The sequence below is a fragment of the Dromiciops gliroides genome, chromosome 1 (assembly GCF_019393635.1).
Source record: "Dromiciops gliroides isolate mDroGli1 chromosome 1, mDroGli1.pri, whole genome shotgun sequence".
NCBI lineage: Eukaryota > Metazoa > Chordata > Mammalia > Microbiotheria > Microbiotheriidae > Dromiciops > Dromiciops gliroides.
Genome location: NC_057861.1, coordinates 371948957 through 371966769, shown reverse-complemented (window position 1 = coordinate 371966769; position 17813 = coordinate 371948957). Strand labels below are relative to the sequence as shown.

At 33.0% G+C, this 17813-nt stretch overlaps 1 protein-coding gene across 4 annotated transcripts in view; it reads left to right on the top strand.

Moving 5' to 3' along the window:
• The window catches only part of LOC122735941 (cadherin-10), a 301841-nt gene that overhangs the window by 80179 nt on the left and 203849 nt on the right, over positions 1 to 17813 (top strand). For all 4 annotated transcript variants that reach the window (XM_043977833.1, XM_043977831.1, XM_043977834.1 and 1 more), the window contains exon 2: positions 321 to 695. In XM_043977833.1, coding sequence (XP_043833768.1) covers positions 465 to 695 — 231 coding nt within the window. In that variant the 5' untranslated portion in view covers positions 321 to 464. The remainder of the gene's footprint in view (positions 1 to 320; positions 696 to 17813) is intronic.

Genomic DNA, 17813 nt, shown 5'->3' with positions numbered 1-17813 from the left:
TCTATCTTAAACATGATTTTTAAAACTATCTCAGATAAGTAGTATTAGGGAAAAATCAATTAAAGAAAAATTATTTGTTTAATATTTTTTCTCTATGTAATTAGAAAGGATTTAGTTATGCTAATCTAACAGCAGATAACTGCTGTTGGAAAAAAGCAAAAAGAAAAAAACAAAAAACATTACCATATGGAATAAGAACTATTGTTTCAGTAGCTGCTGTGTGAAATAAATGAACTCTGAACTTCAATATGAAGTGGCATGTAACTATTCATAATATTTTCAACTGACAGTATATTTTCTTCTTCTGTTTATTTTTGAAGACTGGGAAATATGAATAAAATAATGATTAACTGTTGGAAACCAATTGGATACCCTGCCTACTAGAAACTCATCAAAAGGAAGTCCAGAAACACATTCCTGCTCTACCATCATCCACATTGTGACCTGTCAGCAATTGGATCACTATGACAATATACCGAGTTTTACTATTGTTTCTGCTCTGGGTGTGCCTCCCAAACTTCTCCTCTATGGAGATGTTCTTTAGAAGGACTTCTGAGCCCCAAACAAAAGTTGTGAAAGCACGCACAGCAGGGAGAGATGGAAAAGTACTGCACCGTCAAAAACGTGGTTGGATGTGGAATCAATTTTTCTTACTTGAAGAATATACAGGATCTGATTATCAATATGTAGGAAAGGTAAGTCTAAACATAAATGAACAATCTTGATATACTTTCCTTGCATATTTGTCTAAAGAATATTTCTAAGTTTATCCAAGCTACAGTTATTCTTAAATAATTATTGTTATTTTCTATACACTGTCTCGAATTATATTTATTTTAATGATAATGAAAGATGGATAGATTATGGTAAAAAATACAGAATCATTTTAATGTCAGTATTTTGATGAGCATCAGGGACATTCTATCAGTACTTAGCAGTGTGTCATTCACATACTAGATACTCAGCAAATGTTTGAAAAAAACAGACCTAATGCATTAGTTAAAGTGATATGGCATACAGCTAGGTGGTGCAGTGAAGAGAGCACTGGGCCTGGAATAAAGACCTGAATTCAAATCTAGCCTCATATACTTACTAGTTGTGTGACACTGGGTAAGTCACTTAACCCAGTTTGCTTCCGTTTCCTTACCTGAAAAAAGAAGCTGGAGAAAGAAATGACAACTCCTTCCAGTATCTTTTCCAAGAAAACCCCCTGGACAGTATGGATGACATGACTGAACAAGAAATAAATATATATGCCCCTGTGTTAATTATACGGGACTGCAGAGTGATAAAATATCACCTGCCATCAATGAGATGACATTTTACTGTAAGCAAATTCATCCTGTATACAAGTTAGATATGATACAAAATAGACAGTGATATAGACAAAGAAAAGATTCCAATAGATTGTTCTACGTGTATTTGAAGATGGAGGGAACACTTAGCTAAAAAAGTCATGGAATCTTTCATGTAGCAGGTGAGTCTTAAAGAAAAATTGAAAGCTAGCTAGACATACACACACACACACATATGAAAAGAGTATATCTATTTACATATACATATATTCATATATATACATATACACACATATATGAGGTCACAAAAAGTTAGACATTACTGAAACAACTAAACAACAATATGATATGGCATAAGAGTGGGTGTTTTGATGAATTTATAAGAACATTGAAAAGTTAACTATTTTATAAAAGGGTAAAATTTCCTTTACAAGGAGATTTGTAATTTATACAAAAACTTATGGGGGCAGCTAGTTGGCACAGTGGATAAAGCACTGGCCCTGGATTCAGGAGGACCTGAGATAGAATCCGACTTCAGACACTTGACACTTACTAGTTGTGTGACCTTGGGCAAGTCACTTACCCCTCACTGCCCCACCAAAAAAAACAAAAAAAAAACCTTATACAGTGAGTTATTCTTCTCATCCCCTCATTTGACATTTATTGAAAATGAAATATGTGCAAAGCAGTGTGTGATAATATGATATATAATGAGACATGGCCTTGATTTCATGGAACTTATAACATACTTTGTTGGATGACATAGGGAAAAATAATTATAAAACAAGGAAGTATGTGATATTCCATGAGTAGTGTAAACAAAATTCTTGAACAATTCATAGGAGAGAGAAATTATTTCTATTTGTATTGACTTTGAAAGACTTTATGAAACAGTTATCAAATGAATTGAATCTTGAAGGAAGGGATAGGGTTCACATAGCTGGAGAATGTCGGAAGCTATGTTTTATTTGCCAAGAACATGAACAAAGACTTAGAGGTGGAAAAGCTAGTGGATCATTTGGGGAAAAAAAATTCAATAGTGTGATGGAAAGCCATAATTAATCTTGTATTCAGTGAGGGACAGTGGTTGATTTGGGTTCAGAGGAGTCACATGATGAAAATGGCATTTTAGGAGAATTATCCTGGAAATGGTCAAGATAGAAAATGGAGAAAAAAGTCTATGTTATTGACATTTGGTTATATGGATCTGTGCTGTGGTAATAACAATGAGAATGGCAAAGAAATTCTAAATATCCATAATTTATTATCTTTTTTTCTTATATGACCTAAGTTTTGTACTGTTAATTCCTTTGATCCATTGTCAAAGAGCCATTCCTTAAAATAGAGAACAAAAAAGGGAGAAACCATCCAATTTTAAAAAACTAAACAAACACTTTTAAAAATCATGACATTATATGAAATAATAGATTTTAAGATACAATGATGTTGATGACAATCATGTTTTGAGCTTTTATGATTGGGAATATTACTGATTACATATTCAGAAAGATCTAAAATTTTTTTCTTTGGTTTTGGGGAGGGGGTTTTAGTGGAAAAAATATGTGCTCAGATTTAGGAATATAGACATTTGTTGTGTGTGTGTGTGTGTGTGTGTGTGTGTTTGTTTTTTGGGTTTTTTTGTGGGGCAATTGGGGTTAAGTGACTTGCCCAGGGTCACACAGCTAGTAAGTGTTAAGTGTCTGAGGCCAGATTTGAACTCAGGTCCTCCTGAATCCAGGGCTGGTGCTCTATCCACTGTGCCACCTAGCTGCCCCAGGCATATAGAAATCTAAAAGAGAGAGCGAACAGAATACAGGTGGAAATGAGTAGTATGCACTTAGTAACATGATATTCAAACGTGGGATGTATAATAAGGCAGGGGATATAAATATTTTGGCTTTGCACAGATAGAGTACATAAAAACTATGAAAGAGAAAATACAAATTCTTGAGGGAGGCTTAGATTTAGGAATATGCAAGATGAAAGAGTTAGTATAGACCCTGAAGAAATGGTTAAAGAAAATAGTGTAGAACCAGAAAGTAGGTGTCACATATTCAAAAAAAGCAACTTTAAAATTCTATATAGGGGCAGCTAGATGGCACAGTGGATAGAGTACTGGCCCTGGATTCAGGAGTACCTGAGTTCAAATCCAGCCTCAGACACTTAATACTTACTACCTGTGTGACCCTGGGCAAGTCGCTTAACCCCAATTGCCTCACTAAAAAAGAAAAAAAAATTCTATATAAAAGTAAATGATGTTAAAGACTTTTACACAATTACATTTAATAATTAAGTGGTCAGAGAAGTGGAGCCATGTAATGTAGATGTAGAGAAGTTTAGGAGTCAAAGGAAGGAAAAATGATGGTATGGTAATTGAGATAGCATAATGCTTGAGGGAATTTAAGTTTAAGTACAGAGCATATTTTATTTACCATGTTTGTATATAGAAAAGGAGCCAGTGGAGGGAAAATTTGAAGATAGAAGAGAAGATCAAAGAAGAAGGAACTAGGGAGTAATTGTATAAGAGAACATTTGGAGGGATTTGCCTAGGAAAGAAAGAGACATTTCATCCTTCTATGGAGGAAGAAAAGGAGAATAGCATATCATAGAGATACAATTTGTTCTGGACAAGAAATACTGTTGAGATTGCTAGAAGGACATGACCTCATTTAAGTGGAAATCATATCATCTACTTAGAATTGTGATGAGATTAGGAATTTAAGGCACAGTTTTAGGGACAATTCCAGGCCTGGATATTTGCCTACTGGCAAATCTCATAGATGAAATACATAAAATACTGAACAAAGGGCCCCTCAATGAATGTTAACCTATTTACTATACCTATTGTTTGGTTTATCAGGTATCTCCTTTTTGTTGTGGAACCCTTAGGTAACTTAGTAAAGCCCTTTTAAAAATAATATTTTCAATGCATAAAAGAAAATGTATACAACTACAGAGAAAAGCAATTATATTTTAAAATAGTTATCAATATTAAAAAGAAAAAAAAGTTCAAGCACCCCAGGTTCTAAGCCCCTGACTATAGATTAACAACTATTTCAGGGGGCAGCTAACTAGCACAGTAGATAGAGCATTGCACCTGCAATCAAAAGGACATGATTTCAAATCTAGTCTCAGACACTTAACTATCTGTGTAACCCTGGGCAAGCCACTTAATCCTGATTGCCTGCAAAAACAAACAAACAAATCTAGTTCAGGAAATTTGAGTTAAATCAGAAATTCAAGTCATAAACAAACTTGGTTGCTCCATGCCCTCCCCTTCTTTGTATGGTTTATGACCATTGTGTAGGGGATTTTTTTTCCCTCGGGAATCCAACTAAGACCAACAAGGTTAGGTTCATTTCTCTATGGAGATAGTCCAAAAGTCTATCATGGGATGTTAGATTCTCTTCCTTAATTGCTCTTTTCACTTAAAAAATTCTGAAGGATAGATTTGAAAGAGGAGGTAAGAGACAACTCCTTGCTTCCACAACAATTACCACCATTAAGCCCTCCAGCAGTTGAACAGGAGGAGTGGTATTCATTATACATGACAAAGATAGAAGTTTTCTTTAGCAAAAGGGTGAAGTTTGAGAAAACATCATTCAAGGTGTCATGTCAAAACCTCTGTACAAATTTGGAGGACTGCAGTATCTCCTGTCTCCATTTCGCTATCAATTACGTGTGCGTATGTGTGTGTGTTTGTGTTTATAAACATGCTAATCAGGGGTTTGGAAGCTGGGGTTCTTGAACTTTTTTTTTTTCTTTTTAACGCTGACAACTGTTTAAAAATATAATTGGTTTCCTGTGTAATTATATGCATTTTCTTTTATGTGTCTATATAAACACATATATGTCTCTATGTATGTATGTGTAAAATCTATTATTATATATGCATAATACAGTCATATATGTCTATTATGTATGTGCATGTATATATGTATATATTTTAAATTTCAATTGTAGATGTAAGTTTTAATGTGTAGATTTTTCCCTTTCCTCTAAAGTAAGGACTGTCATTTACCATTCTTTATAACTCCCAAACTTAGCATAGTACCAAGCACATAGTTAGTACATAAGTGTTTTTTGAAAGAATGACTCCCTAATGTGGATACTGATTTACCAGTTAATCATTCATTTGGAGAAGTCTTTGCTGCCAAATATTGAAATTGAAATGGATAGGGAAAACTGAACGTTTTCTTATTTTAAATCTCCTAGAACTGACAGAAATAGCTCTCATTAGAGTTGCTGCACAGTGTTTGGTCATATTTTAGAGTTTAGTAACGATTTAGACCACCATGAGGAATGTGATATGAACTCAAAATAAATGAATAAAAGATTTTTCAGTCGTGTGACCTAGTTATGGTTAGAGTGTATATAGTTACATTGGATCCAGTAACATTGTTTAATAACTCTCTTGAAATGTTTAGCAGCCCAGAAACACAGAAAGCATTTATCAGGAGTAACAGGGGGAGAATACTGATGTGGCCCAGGGAAAAATAAAAGGAGGAATTCTATGGTACTAGAAAGGGAATCATTAGAATGGTTGCCTAAGTGATCCAGGCTAAATATGAGAGAGTTAAGTGAATGGGGATAAGGCAAAGGCAGGGGGCAAGACAGTTTAAGAAGCACTTTCCTCAGATGAAAAATTAGGCAGTTTGGTGATTATAAACAGTTGGTTAGATAGAAGGAAAAGATCCCATGGTCAGAGAGGGAAAATACAAAATCCAGGACATTAAAGAGAAAAAATTCCTACTGGTGGAGAGATACTTTTTTTTCTTTCAGTATTTTTTCAATCCTGTACAGCATTTGTTATCATCCCATTTGGAGTTTTCTTAGCAAAGATAATGGAAGGGTTTGCCATTTCGTTCTCCAGCAGATTTTAAAGATGAGGAAACTGAGGGAAACAGGGTTAAGTGACTCTCCCAGGGTCACTCAGCTAAGTAAGTGTCTGAGTCTAGATTTCAACTCAGGAAGATGAGGCTTACTGACTCCAGACCTAGCACTCTATCCACTGTGACACCTAGTTGTCCTGTAGTTTTACTATTTGCCTAAGTGATAATTGCAAAATAAAGATTTGCTCCCCCTTGGTGGTACAGTTGTGTATGACTAAGCTATGACAATGCTGAGTACTCAAGATTAAAAAATGCTATAGAAGTTTTCCATCTATCCCTGCTTGATGCTTTGATTTCTCTTTAGCTAGTGAAATAGAGGAGACTAGAATCTTATAGCTGAAAGGGACTTTAAGTATCATATAGTCCTACTCCCTTATTTTTCATGTGAGGAAACTGAGTGCTGATTTTGGCATCAGGAATACTCTAGACACTTATTCAGGAAACATTCCATCAATATCAGGGTTGTGTAGTGGTAGAAACCAGTGCTGAAAGATTCCTGGGAGAAAATTGACTTGGGAATATGGGATGTATGTTGGGGGGGGTTGGGGGAAGGGGGAGGATCAGGAGGATCAGTTTCTTCTTTTGCCCAGCCACATTAACCAACCGACAACTTTAAAAGGTTGGTTGATACTGACTTTACCTCAAAGTTGGTAACCAATCTTCAAACAGCAGAACAGCAGTGTCTGATGGCAGTATCTCCCCTGGGACTGAGAGACAGGGGCAAAGAAGGAAAGGGCTCTAAGAAAAGGATGCTTTAGAACTAAGAGTTCTTCACTTACACCTAATGGGTTTTCATGAAGAATACACAAAGGCAGAAAAAGGCTTCTCATAACCAGGAACTGGGAGTTCAGTCATTGTCCATATACTCTTTACTTTTGATCTTGCTCTCCCCAGGGAATTTATTTGTGAAAGGGAGAGTATGTTCCCAATTTGGAGAGGTTTTGCTTTCTGAGTAAATACCCTTTCTAAAAGCTAATTAGTCTGCCTGACAATCAATGGGAAGCATATTAGTGATGACTCCTAAGTGACAACACTAGAAATTCAGGTCCTTGGGATAACCCCTTAAAACCTGAAATGATAGTCAGCTGACCTCTAGAGACTAGGAACAGAATGAAAGTGGTCCTAGATGGTATTGTAAGAATAAAATATTATGTACACACAAATATGTATATATGTATTTATGTATATATGATATAAATTATATATATGTATATGTAAATAGCTTTGCAAGCCTTAAAATATTATATAAACTTGAATTGTTATTCCTGATGATATACTTATTGTAAAGGATTTTCCCAATAACTTATATTTTTTATTAGAACAGAATTGGAATAATGATTTATCATTTCAGCCATTATACTTTCAGTAAAAGTTCAGTTAAAAAATGAAATAGGTGTTTTTTAAAAATACGTGCTCTAAAGTTTGCTTGTTCTCAGAACTACAGTCTCTATTTTCATGGTCCTACAACATAATAGACAGGTCAATGTTTAGGTGTCATGTTCTATCCATTATAGACAACTGCTGCTGTGTCTTTATAAAAAGAGCAGACATGGAGAAAATAGACAAGTGCATGCATTTTGTTGATTGTGTCATGATTTCTCTAAGTGCAGGTTGCACTTTATTCCATTTAGTTATAAAAGGTTTTGAGGAAATGAAATTGAAATTGGGCTCAGAATAAAGCCCAAAGTTTGATTGATAGTGGTAGAGGATGTTTTTATTCATTATATTCAATGAACATCCAATTTTCCTTTTTTGCCCGTATTTGAAAGTAATAGAGGTCATATATGTATTAAGTATTTTGAGCACCTGAGAAGGAACTCATTTTAAAAATATTCATAGTGGTATCATTATATCTTACAAAGTTTATATGAAAATGGAAATAAAAAAATGGAGTATAAAAGTTTTTTAAAAGTAATGCTAAAGTCATGCAATTGAATAAATTATATTTTAAAGCCTATCTTATCTTACTCCCCAGTTTGAATTCATTATCTATTCATTTATTTTTGTGTACATTCATTCATTCTTTTGTTTTTGCCATGAACAAAAATTGTCCACAAGGGGGCCAGGGGAAGAAAAAATTAATGGAGCACTGAGTGTCAAGCAAGCAATTTTCTTACTAGATTCATCCACCCCTGCTTTCAGGGAGCCAGGAAAAAAAATTAGAGCAACCAGAGATAGTTTTATTTTTCAACATAGGGGAAACAACATCTTCTATTCTGAAACCAAGGTTTTTCTTGTTTTGTATGTAGTAAACCTGACTCAAGGGGACTTTAGGAAAGTATGGTTGAGCCAAAAAATTTTGTCCATAAATATGAAGAGCCAATACCTTCCTACTGATGCAAGGATACTTAGAATATCTATCTGTCCATCCATCTATCTATCTATCTATCTATCTATCTATCTATCTATCTATCTATCTATCTATCTATCTATGTGTCTGTCTGTCTAACATCTATTTATCCATACACACACACACACACATAAATAAACACATGTGTGTTAGAGACTACAATCTTCTTTGTTTCTACAGGCATTTATTGGACACCCTGTATTTTTTCAGTACTTCTCTAGGTACTTATTTTTGTTCATAAAACTTATCCAATTATATATACATACATATGGATGATAACATTCATCTATATAAAATTATCATTTCTGACCATGAAGATGATATAAAATACAACTACAAAGCAAAAATTACACAAAGACTCCTTATGAGGCAAAATCGGGATCATAAAATTAGTAAAAGGAACCATATGGGACCATATTCTTTAAAACAAATAGTGGAATTTACAATTTGACAAAGGGTTTTTGTTACTGATTGATGAGCTTATGTATAAACATTCCTTATTTCCACAAGCAAATAGCTGTATAAATGCATATACATGTACATATATCCAGACATAGTATATAATGTATTTAAAATTACATTGTAAAATATAATTACTATATATATTATTGTTATGCTTATTGTTTCAGCACTGGAACACATTGAGTCAGCTATACCACACAAAACACACACCTATATGCATACATATATGTACATGATGTTTATGTGTATGTGTGTACATATTTATATATCTGTACATACTCACACATATGCATATATAAACATCATGTACATATATGTGCATATAAGTACATATATATCTGCTCTCATATAGATATATCCTTAAATATAAAGAGGATATATATACATGCATGTATAAACATCACATACATATATGCAAATATGAGGTGGCGCACATGTTCTCATATATAAATATATACATATATCTGCACATATCCATATATCCATGTATATGGATATATGCATATGTGTATATGATCTCCTTTCCTTTTCTCTCTCGCTCTCCAGACTTCAAGAAATCTTAGTGTAGTTTGAAGCTATCAAAATTTTAAATTGTGTAGACATGCATATATATATATACTCTAATGTACAACATTCAAACATAAATATATGCATATGTAAATATGCATATACATACTTTTAGTTTTTATTGCCTGTAATTTATAATGTACTCAGGTCAGCCAGGTGGTACAATGGATAGAGTGCTGGGCATAGAGTCTGGAAGACTCATCTTCTTTAGTTCAAATATGGCCTGAGATATTTACTAGCTATATGACCGTGTGCCCCATTTCCTCATCTGTTAAATAAGCTGGAGAAGGAAATTATGAACTACTCTACTATTTTTACCAGGAAAACCCCAAATGGGGTCACAAAGTCAGACACAAGTAAAGGTAACTGAACAACAACAATACATATGTTCACTGGAAGCTCATATATATGCATATATAAATAATCCATTGGTTCATATGAATAAATATATAAGTATGTAAACATATGCAGATTGTATATGTTTAGAAATATTTGTATATAAATACGTATACATCCATAGATTTGTGGTATGTTTATATATGTATGTATATGTATATATTTGTATGTGTATATATATATTATAAATACAATAGCATAATATGGGATAAGATATCTGATATGGGAATTTTTGCCTCAACAAAATTGTTGTGTACTATGCCTTTTCATCTTTTGTACATTCGTTTTAGGAGTCTCTGCTTCTCTTTATATTTTATTTTGTTTTGGTAGGACTCTATTACCTTATTCCATGCTTCTGATGTCTGGATAAAGGTAACAATCTGTGGAACCTAAAATCTTATTTCCATTATCTTTTGTAGATCATGGGCCAAAAGCATACATATGAAAATAATTTGGAAGCCTCATATTTAAACTTCAAAACATGTTTCTTCCAGCTGACCAGCTGGGAGAAGGAAAACAGAAAATGTTAAAATAAAGGTCCATTTTAGTTTGGGTGTAATACAACACAATAACTTCTGAAGATCTGAATATTTTGTAGTATAACAATTGCTTATTAATAGCAAAGTAAATGATTTTATAGAGGGCATAATGATATTACTGAATCATCAAGAAAAAAGTTAATATTATTTAGCATGTAATGCTTAAGAAGGCAGGGCAGTATGAAATAAATTTTAGAAAAAAATGAAATACTTGCAACTTTCAAACATTTTCTTGTCTTCATCTATCTAGGAAACATCTGTTTTCAATACTTAGGTTTTACTTTAGAGATTTTTTTTTTTTATGTAATTGTATCTGTGAAGAAATAACTTCTATTTGGTAAAACATACAACCACTCATCCACACACAGATTCTGTGAACCTAAAGCACTTTGTTTTGTGATATACTCTTTGTGCAATGTTGTATGTCAGAACTGTCTATGTATTTGTAATTTCAAGAGACTATAATCTCTATGAAGATAAGATAATGTTGTGCTTTTCCCAGTACTTAAATATCACAGTTTTCTGGACATAGTAATATTTAATACATGTCTTTTTAATTTATCCTCAAAAATCATAATTTAAAGATACACAATAAGACAAATCATAAGAAAGAAACCATGTAATATCAAGTACCCCATTGACAATTAGGAAGAGGCTACGGGATGATTTATGTGGAAAACAGTGTAGTCCGAGAATAATCAGAGACAGGTGTTCTTTGGGTTTGTCCAGATCAGAAGCTTAGGGGCATAGGAAGAGTTGTCTGCCTAGGCTCTGGGTTCAAAGAAGTTTAGTTTAGTTTAGGTTTTTGTTTGTTTGTTTGTTTTGTTTTGTTGTTTTATAGGGCAATGAGGGTTAAGTGACTTGCCCAGGGTCACACAGCTAGTAAGTGTCAACTAAGGCTGGATTTGAACTCAGGTCTTCCTAAATCCAGGGTTGGTGCTTTATCCACTGTGCCACCTAGCTGCCCCCCAAGGAAGTTCTATTTAAGTGGAGTCAGGCACAATAAAACAAAGGGAAGTGTAGGGCCTATCAGGAAATATACAGGAAGTCCATGCACAGAAGAACAGAAGGTGGCCCCAGCATCCTGTGTGAGAAAACTAAAAATTAAAGGCAAAATGACTGAATGTAGGAGAGAACAAGCTGAGTGATTAAACTTTCATAACTCTTTGATCCCTCAGTATAGACATTAGGTGATTTTTAAGATAGATAGCACTTGTGAAATATTAAACCATACAAAGCTCTAAGACACTAGCACCTTCTAATAAGAAAGCTATTACAACTCATACCCATATACTAGTGGAATTGGAAGAGACTCCACACAATATCTTATACAAACACATGAAATATATCTAAATCATCCCTAGCAGGTGGTTATATAGCTTTTACTTAAAGACCTCCAATGATAAGAAAATCATACCCCGAGGGATAACCCATTCCCTTTTCAGACAGGTCTTCTTAATAGAGTTGAAATCTGCTTTGTTATAATTTTTACCCACTAGTCTTTATTCTTCTTTCTAAGGCCAAAATAACAACTATAATGTCCATTCCATATGATGTATTAAAGTATTTGTAAATACTCAATATATTCCTTCCCTTCTTCCATTTCTAAATTCCTAAATCTCATCTTCAAGATAACCATTCCCAGTTCCTGTATCCCACTTCTATAAGACAAACACACACATACACATGTACACATATGTGTATATCTGTAAATATGTGTATGTGGCAGGAAGGAGAGAAGAAATACATATATACACACATATGTATTTATGTATGTATATATATACACATACATATATATAAAAATCTTTATATCGCTCCATAATATTTTCATTAACCTTATTTAAATGTTCTCTATTGTGTCAATGTTTCTTCTAAAAGATGACATTCAATATGATATGAGGAAGGCAGAATACTAGAGTATTGTTAACCATCTCAATCATTACAATTTTATTAATGCAGGCCAAGCTGTTATTAATTTTATTAGATTCTACATTATGCTTCTGATTGATATTGAATTTATAATTCATTAAAACCTTTAGGTTTGCTTTGCTTTGGTTTTTTTCACTGCATTTTGTAGCCACATTTCACCAATCCTTTACTTATACAGCTGTTTCTAAAAGCAAGTAGATGACAATTTTCATGTAATTTCTTTTTGTTTCAGACTATTATTCACAACTTTAAAAGATACTATTGGATGCAAATTCTATTTTTCAACATTTTAGTCATCTTTCCAAGTTTTATGCTATACATAAATCTGATAAGAATGATATTTTGCCATATTACAATTCATTGATCAAAATATTAGATAAACTTAGTTCAAGAATAGAACCCTGGAGGGTCCCATGAAAAACTTCCTTACATGTGGACATCAGTCCATGAATTCTGCTTTGCATTTAGTCTGTAAACAATTATCTGCTCACCCAAATCTCTACATCTTGTTCAGAAGGATATCATATTTTTTTCTCTCATATTTCCTTGCTTAACTTAGCAGTACTTAACACTGTGCCTGGCATATGGCACCTAATAAATGTTTATTGATGGAATGAAATCTAGATTCAATCTTCAGAAGACTGGATTTGTAATGGTTCATAAAAGAAGACCCTCTGCCTTGCCCTACCTTGACAGCTGAAGTGATGGCCACCCTCCTTGAATATCTTGAAATTCAATTCTAATTTGTGGTATCATTATATGTGCAACTGTAAGGACAGTGGGTAAGGCATTTTTCATCTTTGTCGCTCTTGCACAAAACTCAATAAAGATAGATAGTAGTCAATAAATAAAAATTTTGTGAATTAAATTTTGTTAAATAGAACATAATGGAAAAAGTATTCCATATTTCAAAGTAGAATGTAGAATTAATAGTTTTGGGGGGGATAATCCAGTTTATCTAAGCCTTTAGGTGACTGGTTTGAATTATTAATAAAGTTCACATAAATTTTCCCATAAATGCTTCTTTTTATTTTATAAGATTAAGTTATGTTAAATAAACCCTAACTTAAATTCTATATATCTTTATAATTTTTGATATCACATCCCTTGGTTCAATTTTTTTTAAAAGTACCATCCCGTTTTACACCTCTACTATATCCAAAATCACAAAGGTTTTACAGCAATCCAGTGTCAGATCCTTTCTTATCGTACCTTTTGCTTTTCCCCCAATTTTCCACTTGTTCCTCCTTTCTTAAAATTTGTCTGATTTCCCTCTCCCTATAACTATGTCAAAATATTCTCTCCAGATTTATTTTTATCAGTTGTTGCTACATATACTGGGTCATACCTAGTGCAAAACAGGATAATGTTTCAAAAATTGAGATTATACTACTTATTAAAATTTCAAGTGAGTTAAATAAGAATACATATATGATTTTGGCAAAAAAGTGAACCATTTTTACCTGTTATTCATTGTCCTTTTTTGCCTTGCACATATTAAGCAAACCTTTTCCCTTTTACAGTATGTATGTATATGTCTATAAACATATACAAACACACACACACACATACACACACACACACACATATATTTCTGCTAAGTCACCACAAGAAATGAAATGGAAGTTAGATAGATGTTTAAACATGCATTAGCCCTCTTTAAAGTGTATTTGAATTTTTTTTAAGTAACTTAAAGGGGTTGAATTCTTCCAACTCTATTTTTATCTGTTTGTTTTGAGAAATATAGATGAAATATTAAATCATGAAAGAGGTAAATTATCTTTCTAAGATTTGAAACATAATCTACCTGCTTGACTTAAGAGCAACATAGTGTTTGTTCAGCAAAACTTTAAGTTGACACACCTTTGATGGTCTTTATTTCAAACATGCTTATTAATTATAATTCATTTTAATGCCTGTTTATAGCTTTCTGTCTAGGATAAGAGGTGCATTACTTTTGCTCAGATCACATTTTAAATATCAAGTGCCATTCTAGATACTACATTTTAAGAAGACAATTATAAAATGGAACAAGTCCAGGAAAGGGGGACTAGAAGTATGAGAGGCTGGGAGACCAAGATATGCAAAGATCACTACAGTTAATTAGGCAGGTTTAACTAGCAGAAGAGTAGGGAGGTTCATGATGATTTTGATTATTTCATGAGTTGTCATGGCTTGTTCTGCTTGGACTTGAGGGCAGAATTCGAATCAGTGGAAATTTCAAAGAGATTTTGTTTTACTTGAATTTAAGGCAGGGGAGGAAAAAAAAAAAAACTTCCTAATAATTAAAACTCAGTAGTTGCAATGAAGAATCAACTACCCAGAAAAAGTTAGTATAATCTTGCAGGGGTAAAGAGCCATTCAATAAAATAGGAGACTTTAAAACTTTCCTGATGAAAAGATCAAAATTTAACAGAAAATTTAATTGTCAAATATAAGACACAAGAAAAGCATAAAAAGGTAAAACAGGAAAAAAGCATGTTATTAAATAAGGTTGAAATATTTACATCCCTACATGGGAATATGATATTTGTAAGTCTTGAGAACCACATCTCTCTTGGGGCAGATAGAAGGTATAGATAGATAGATAGATAGATAGATAGATAGATAGATAGATAGATAGATAGATAGATAGAAAGAGAAGTTGTGGATATAGGTTGAATTTGATGTGATATTAAAAAAAACCTTAAGGGGTGAAAAAAAGGATAATACTGGAAGAAGAAGAAAAGGGAGGCAGAATTGGGTAAACTATATTACATGAAGAGGAACAAAAGACTTATAGTAGAGGGAAAGAAGGAAGGAGTTATTATTGTTTGAACTTTACTCTGATCAGATTTCACTCAAAGAGAGAATAACATACACATTCATTAGGATATAGAAATTTATCTTACCCTATTGATAGGGGAAAGGGGAAAGAAAAAAAGGGGGTGCTATTAGAAGGGAGGACAGACATAGGAAAAAAAGAGAAAGAAAGAAAAGGGAGAGGAGCATGATAGAAGGGAGTTCAGATTGAAGGAGGTGGTAGTAAGAAGCAAAACACTGGTGAGGGACAGGGTGAAAGGAAAGAGAAAAATATAAACAAAGAGCAAAATAGGATGGAGGGAAATAACACAGTTAGTAATCAGAACTGTGCATATGAATGGAATGAAATCTCCCTTAAAACACAAGCAGATAGCAAAGTGGATTAAAAACCAGAATCCTAAAATTTGTTGTTTACAAAAAGCAGACCTGAAGCAGACACAAAGAGTAAAGGTAAAAGGCTGAGTAGAACTTATTTTGCTTCAGCTGAAGTAAAAAAAAGCAAGGGGTAGTAATCCTTATCTCTGACAAAGCAAAAGCAAAATAGATATAATTAAAAGTGATAAGCAAGGAAACTACATTTTGCTAAAATAAATTATACACAATGGAGCAATAGCAATACTAAACATTTATGGACCAAGTGATATAGCATCCAAATTCTTTGAGAAGTTAAGTGAGTTACGGGAAACAATAGACAACAAAATTATACGAGTGAAGAATTTCAATTCCCCTCCTCTTAGAACCAGAAAAACCTAACCACAAAAAAAGAAAGAAGTTAAGGACCTGAACAGAAATTTAGAAAAGTTAGATATGACAGAACTCTAGAGAAAGGTGAATGGGGATAGAAAGGAATGTACATGACAGCTAAAGAAAAAATGACCATATATTAGGGCATAAAAACCTCACAGTCAGATCCAGAAAGGCAGAAAAAGTAAATTCATCTTTTTTCAAATAAAGGGCCATGGAAAGATAGACCAAAAATTAAATGGAAACTAATAATCTCATACTAATGAATGACTGGAAAAAACAACAAATCATAGAAGGAAACAATAAGGTTATCAAAGGCAATATCAATAATAAGATAAAACAACAAAACTTATGAGTTGCAATCAACTCAGTTCTTAGGCCAAATTTCCTATCTCTAAATGTCTGCATGAATAAAATAAAGAAAGAGGAAGTCAATGAATTGGGAGTGTAACCAAAAAAGCTAGAAGAAGAAGACATTTAAAATTCCCAATTAAATACCAAATTAGAAATTCTGAAAAGCAAAGGAGAGATTAATAAAATTGAAAGTAAGAAAACTATAAAATTAATAATGAATGAATAAAACAATAGAGTAGATATGACTTTGGTTAATTTGATTTTAAAAAAGAAATAAGAACACCAAATAACCAAACCAGTATCAAAAATGGAAAGGGTGAATATACCACCAAGAAAGAGGAAATTAAAGCAATAATTAGGAGCTATTTTGCCCAAGCATATGAAAATAAATTTGACAATCTCAATGATATGGATGAATATTACCAAAATATAAATTGCCCAGATAAAAAGAAGAAAAAATAAAATACTTAAATAAGACCATTTTAGAAAAATAAATTGAATAAACCTCAATGAATTTGTTAAGGGAAAAAAAATCTACAGGGCCAGATGGATTTACAAAGTGAATTGTACCAAGCATTTAAAGAACAATTAATTAATATAAACTATTTGGAAAATAGGTGAAAAAGGAGTCCTACCAAATTCTTTTTATGAGACAAATAATTTGCTCAAACCTAAACCAGGATGAGCCAAAACAGATTAAGAAAATTATAGACTAATTCCCCGAATGAATATGGATTCAAAAAGTCTAAATAATATATTAGCAAAGAAATTACAACACTTCTCACCAGGATAATACACTATGACCAGAAATGCAGGTTTAGTTCAACATTAGGAAAACTATGAACAATTAACAACATAAACAACAGAACTAACCAAAATGGAACTAAATCAAATTTATAAGAAAGCCAGTCATTCCCCAATTGAGAAATGGTCAAAGGATATGAATAGGCATTTTTTAGATAAAGACATCATAGTTATCTATGGCCATATGAAAAAATGCTCTAAATCACTATTGATTAGAGAATTGCAAATTAAAACAGCCCTGAGGTTCTACCTCATACATATCAGATTGGCTAATATGACAAAAAAAGGAAAATAATAAATATTGGAGAAGCTTTTTTTTTTTTTTTGTAGGGCAATGGGGATTAAGTGACTTGCCCAGGGTCACACAGCTAGTAAGTGTCAAGTGTCTGAGGCCAGATTTTAACTCAGGTACTCCTGAATTTAGGGCCGGTGCTTTATCCACTGTGCCACCTAGCCGCCCATCCAACCATTCTTGAGAGCAATTAAATCAGTATCCCAAAGAGATCATAAAAAAAGGAAAAGGACCTATATGTACAAATATATTTATAGCAGCTCTCTTTGTTGTGCAAAGAATTAGAAATCAAGGGAATGGCCATCAATTGGGGAATGACTAAACAGGTTGTATTATATGAATGTAATTGAATACTTTTGTGCTGTAATAAATGATGAGCAGGCA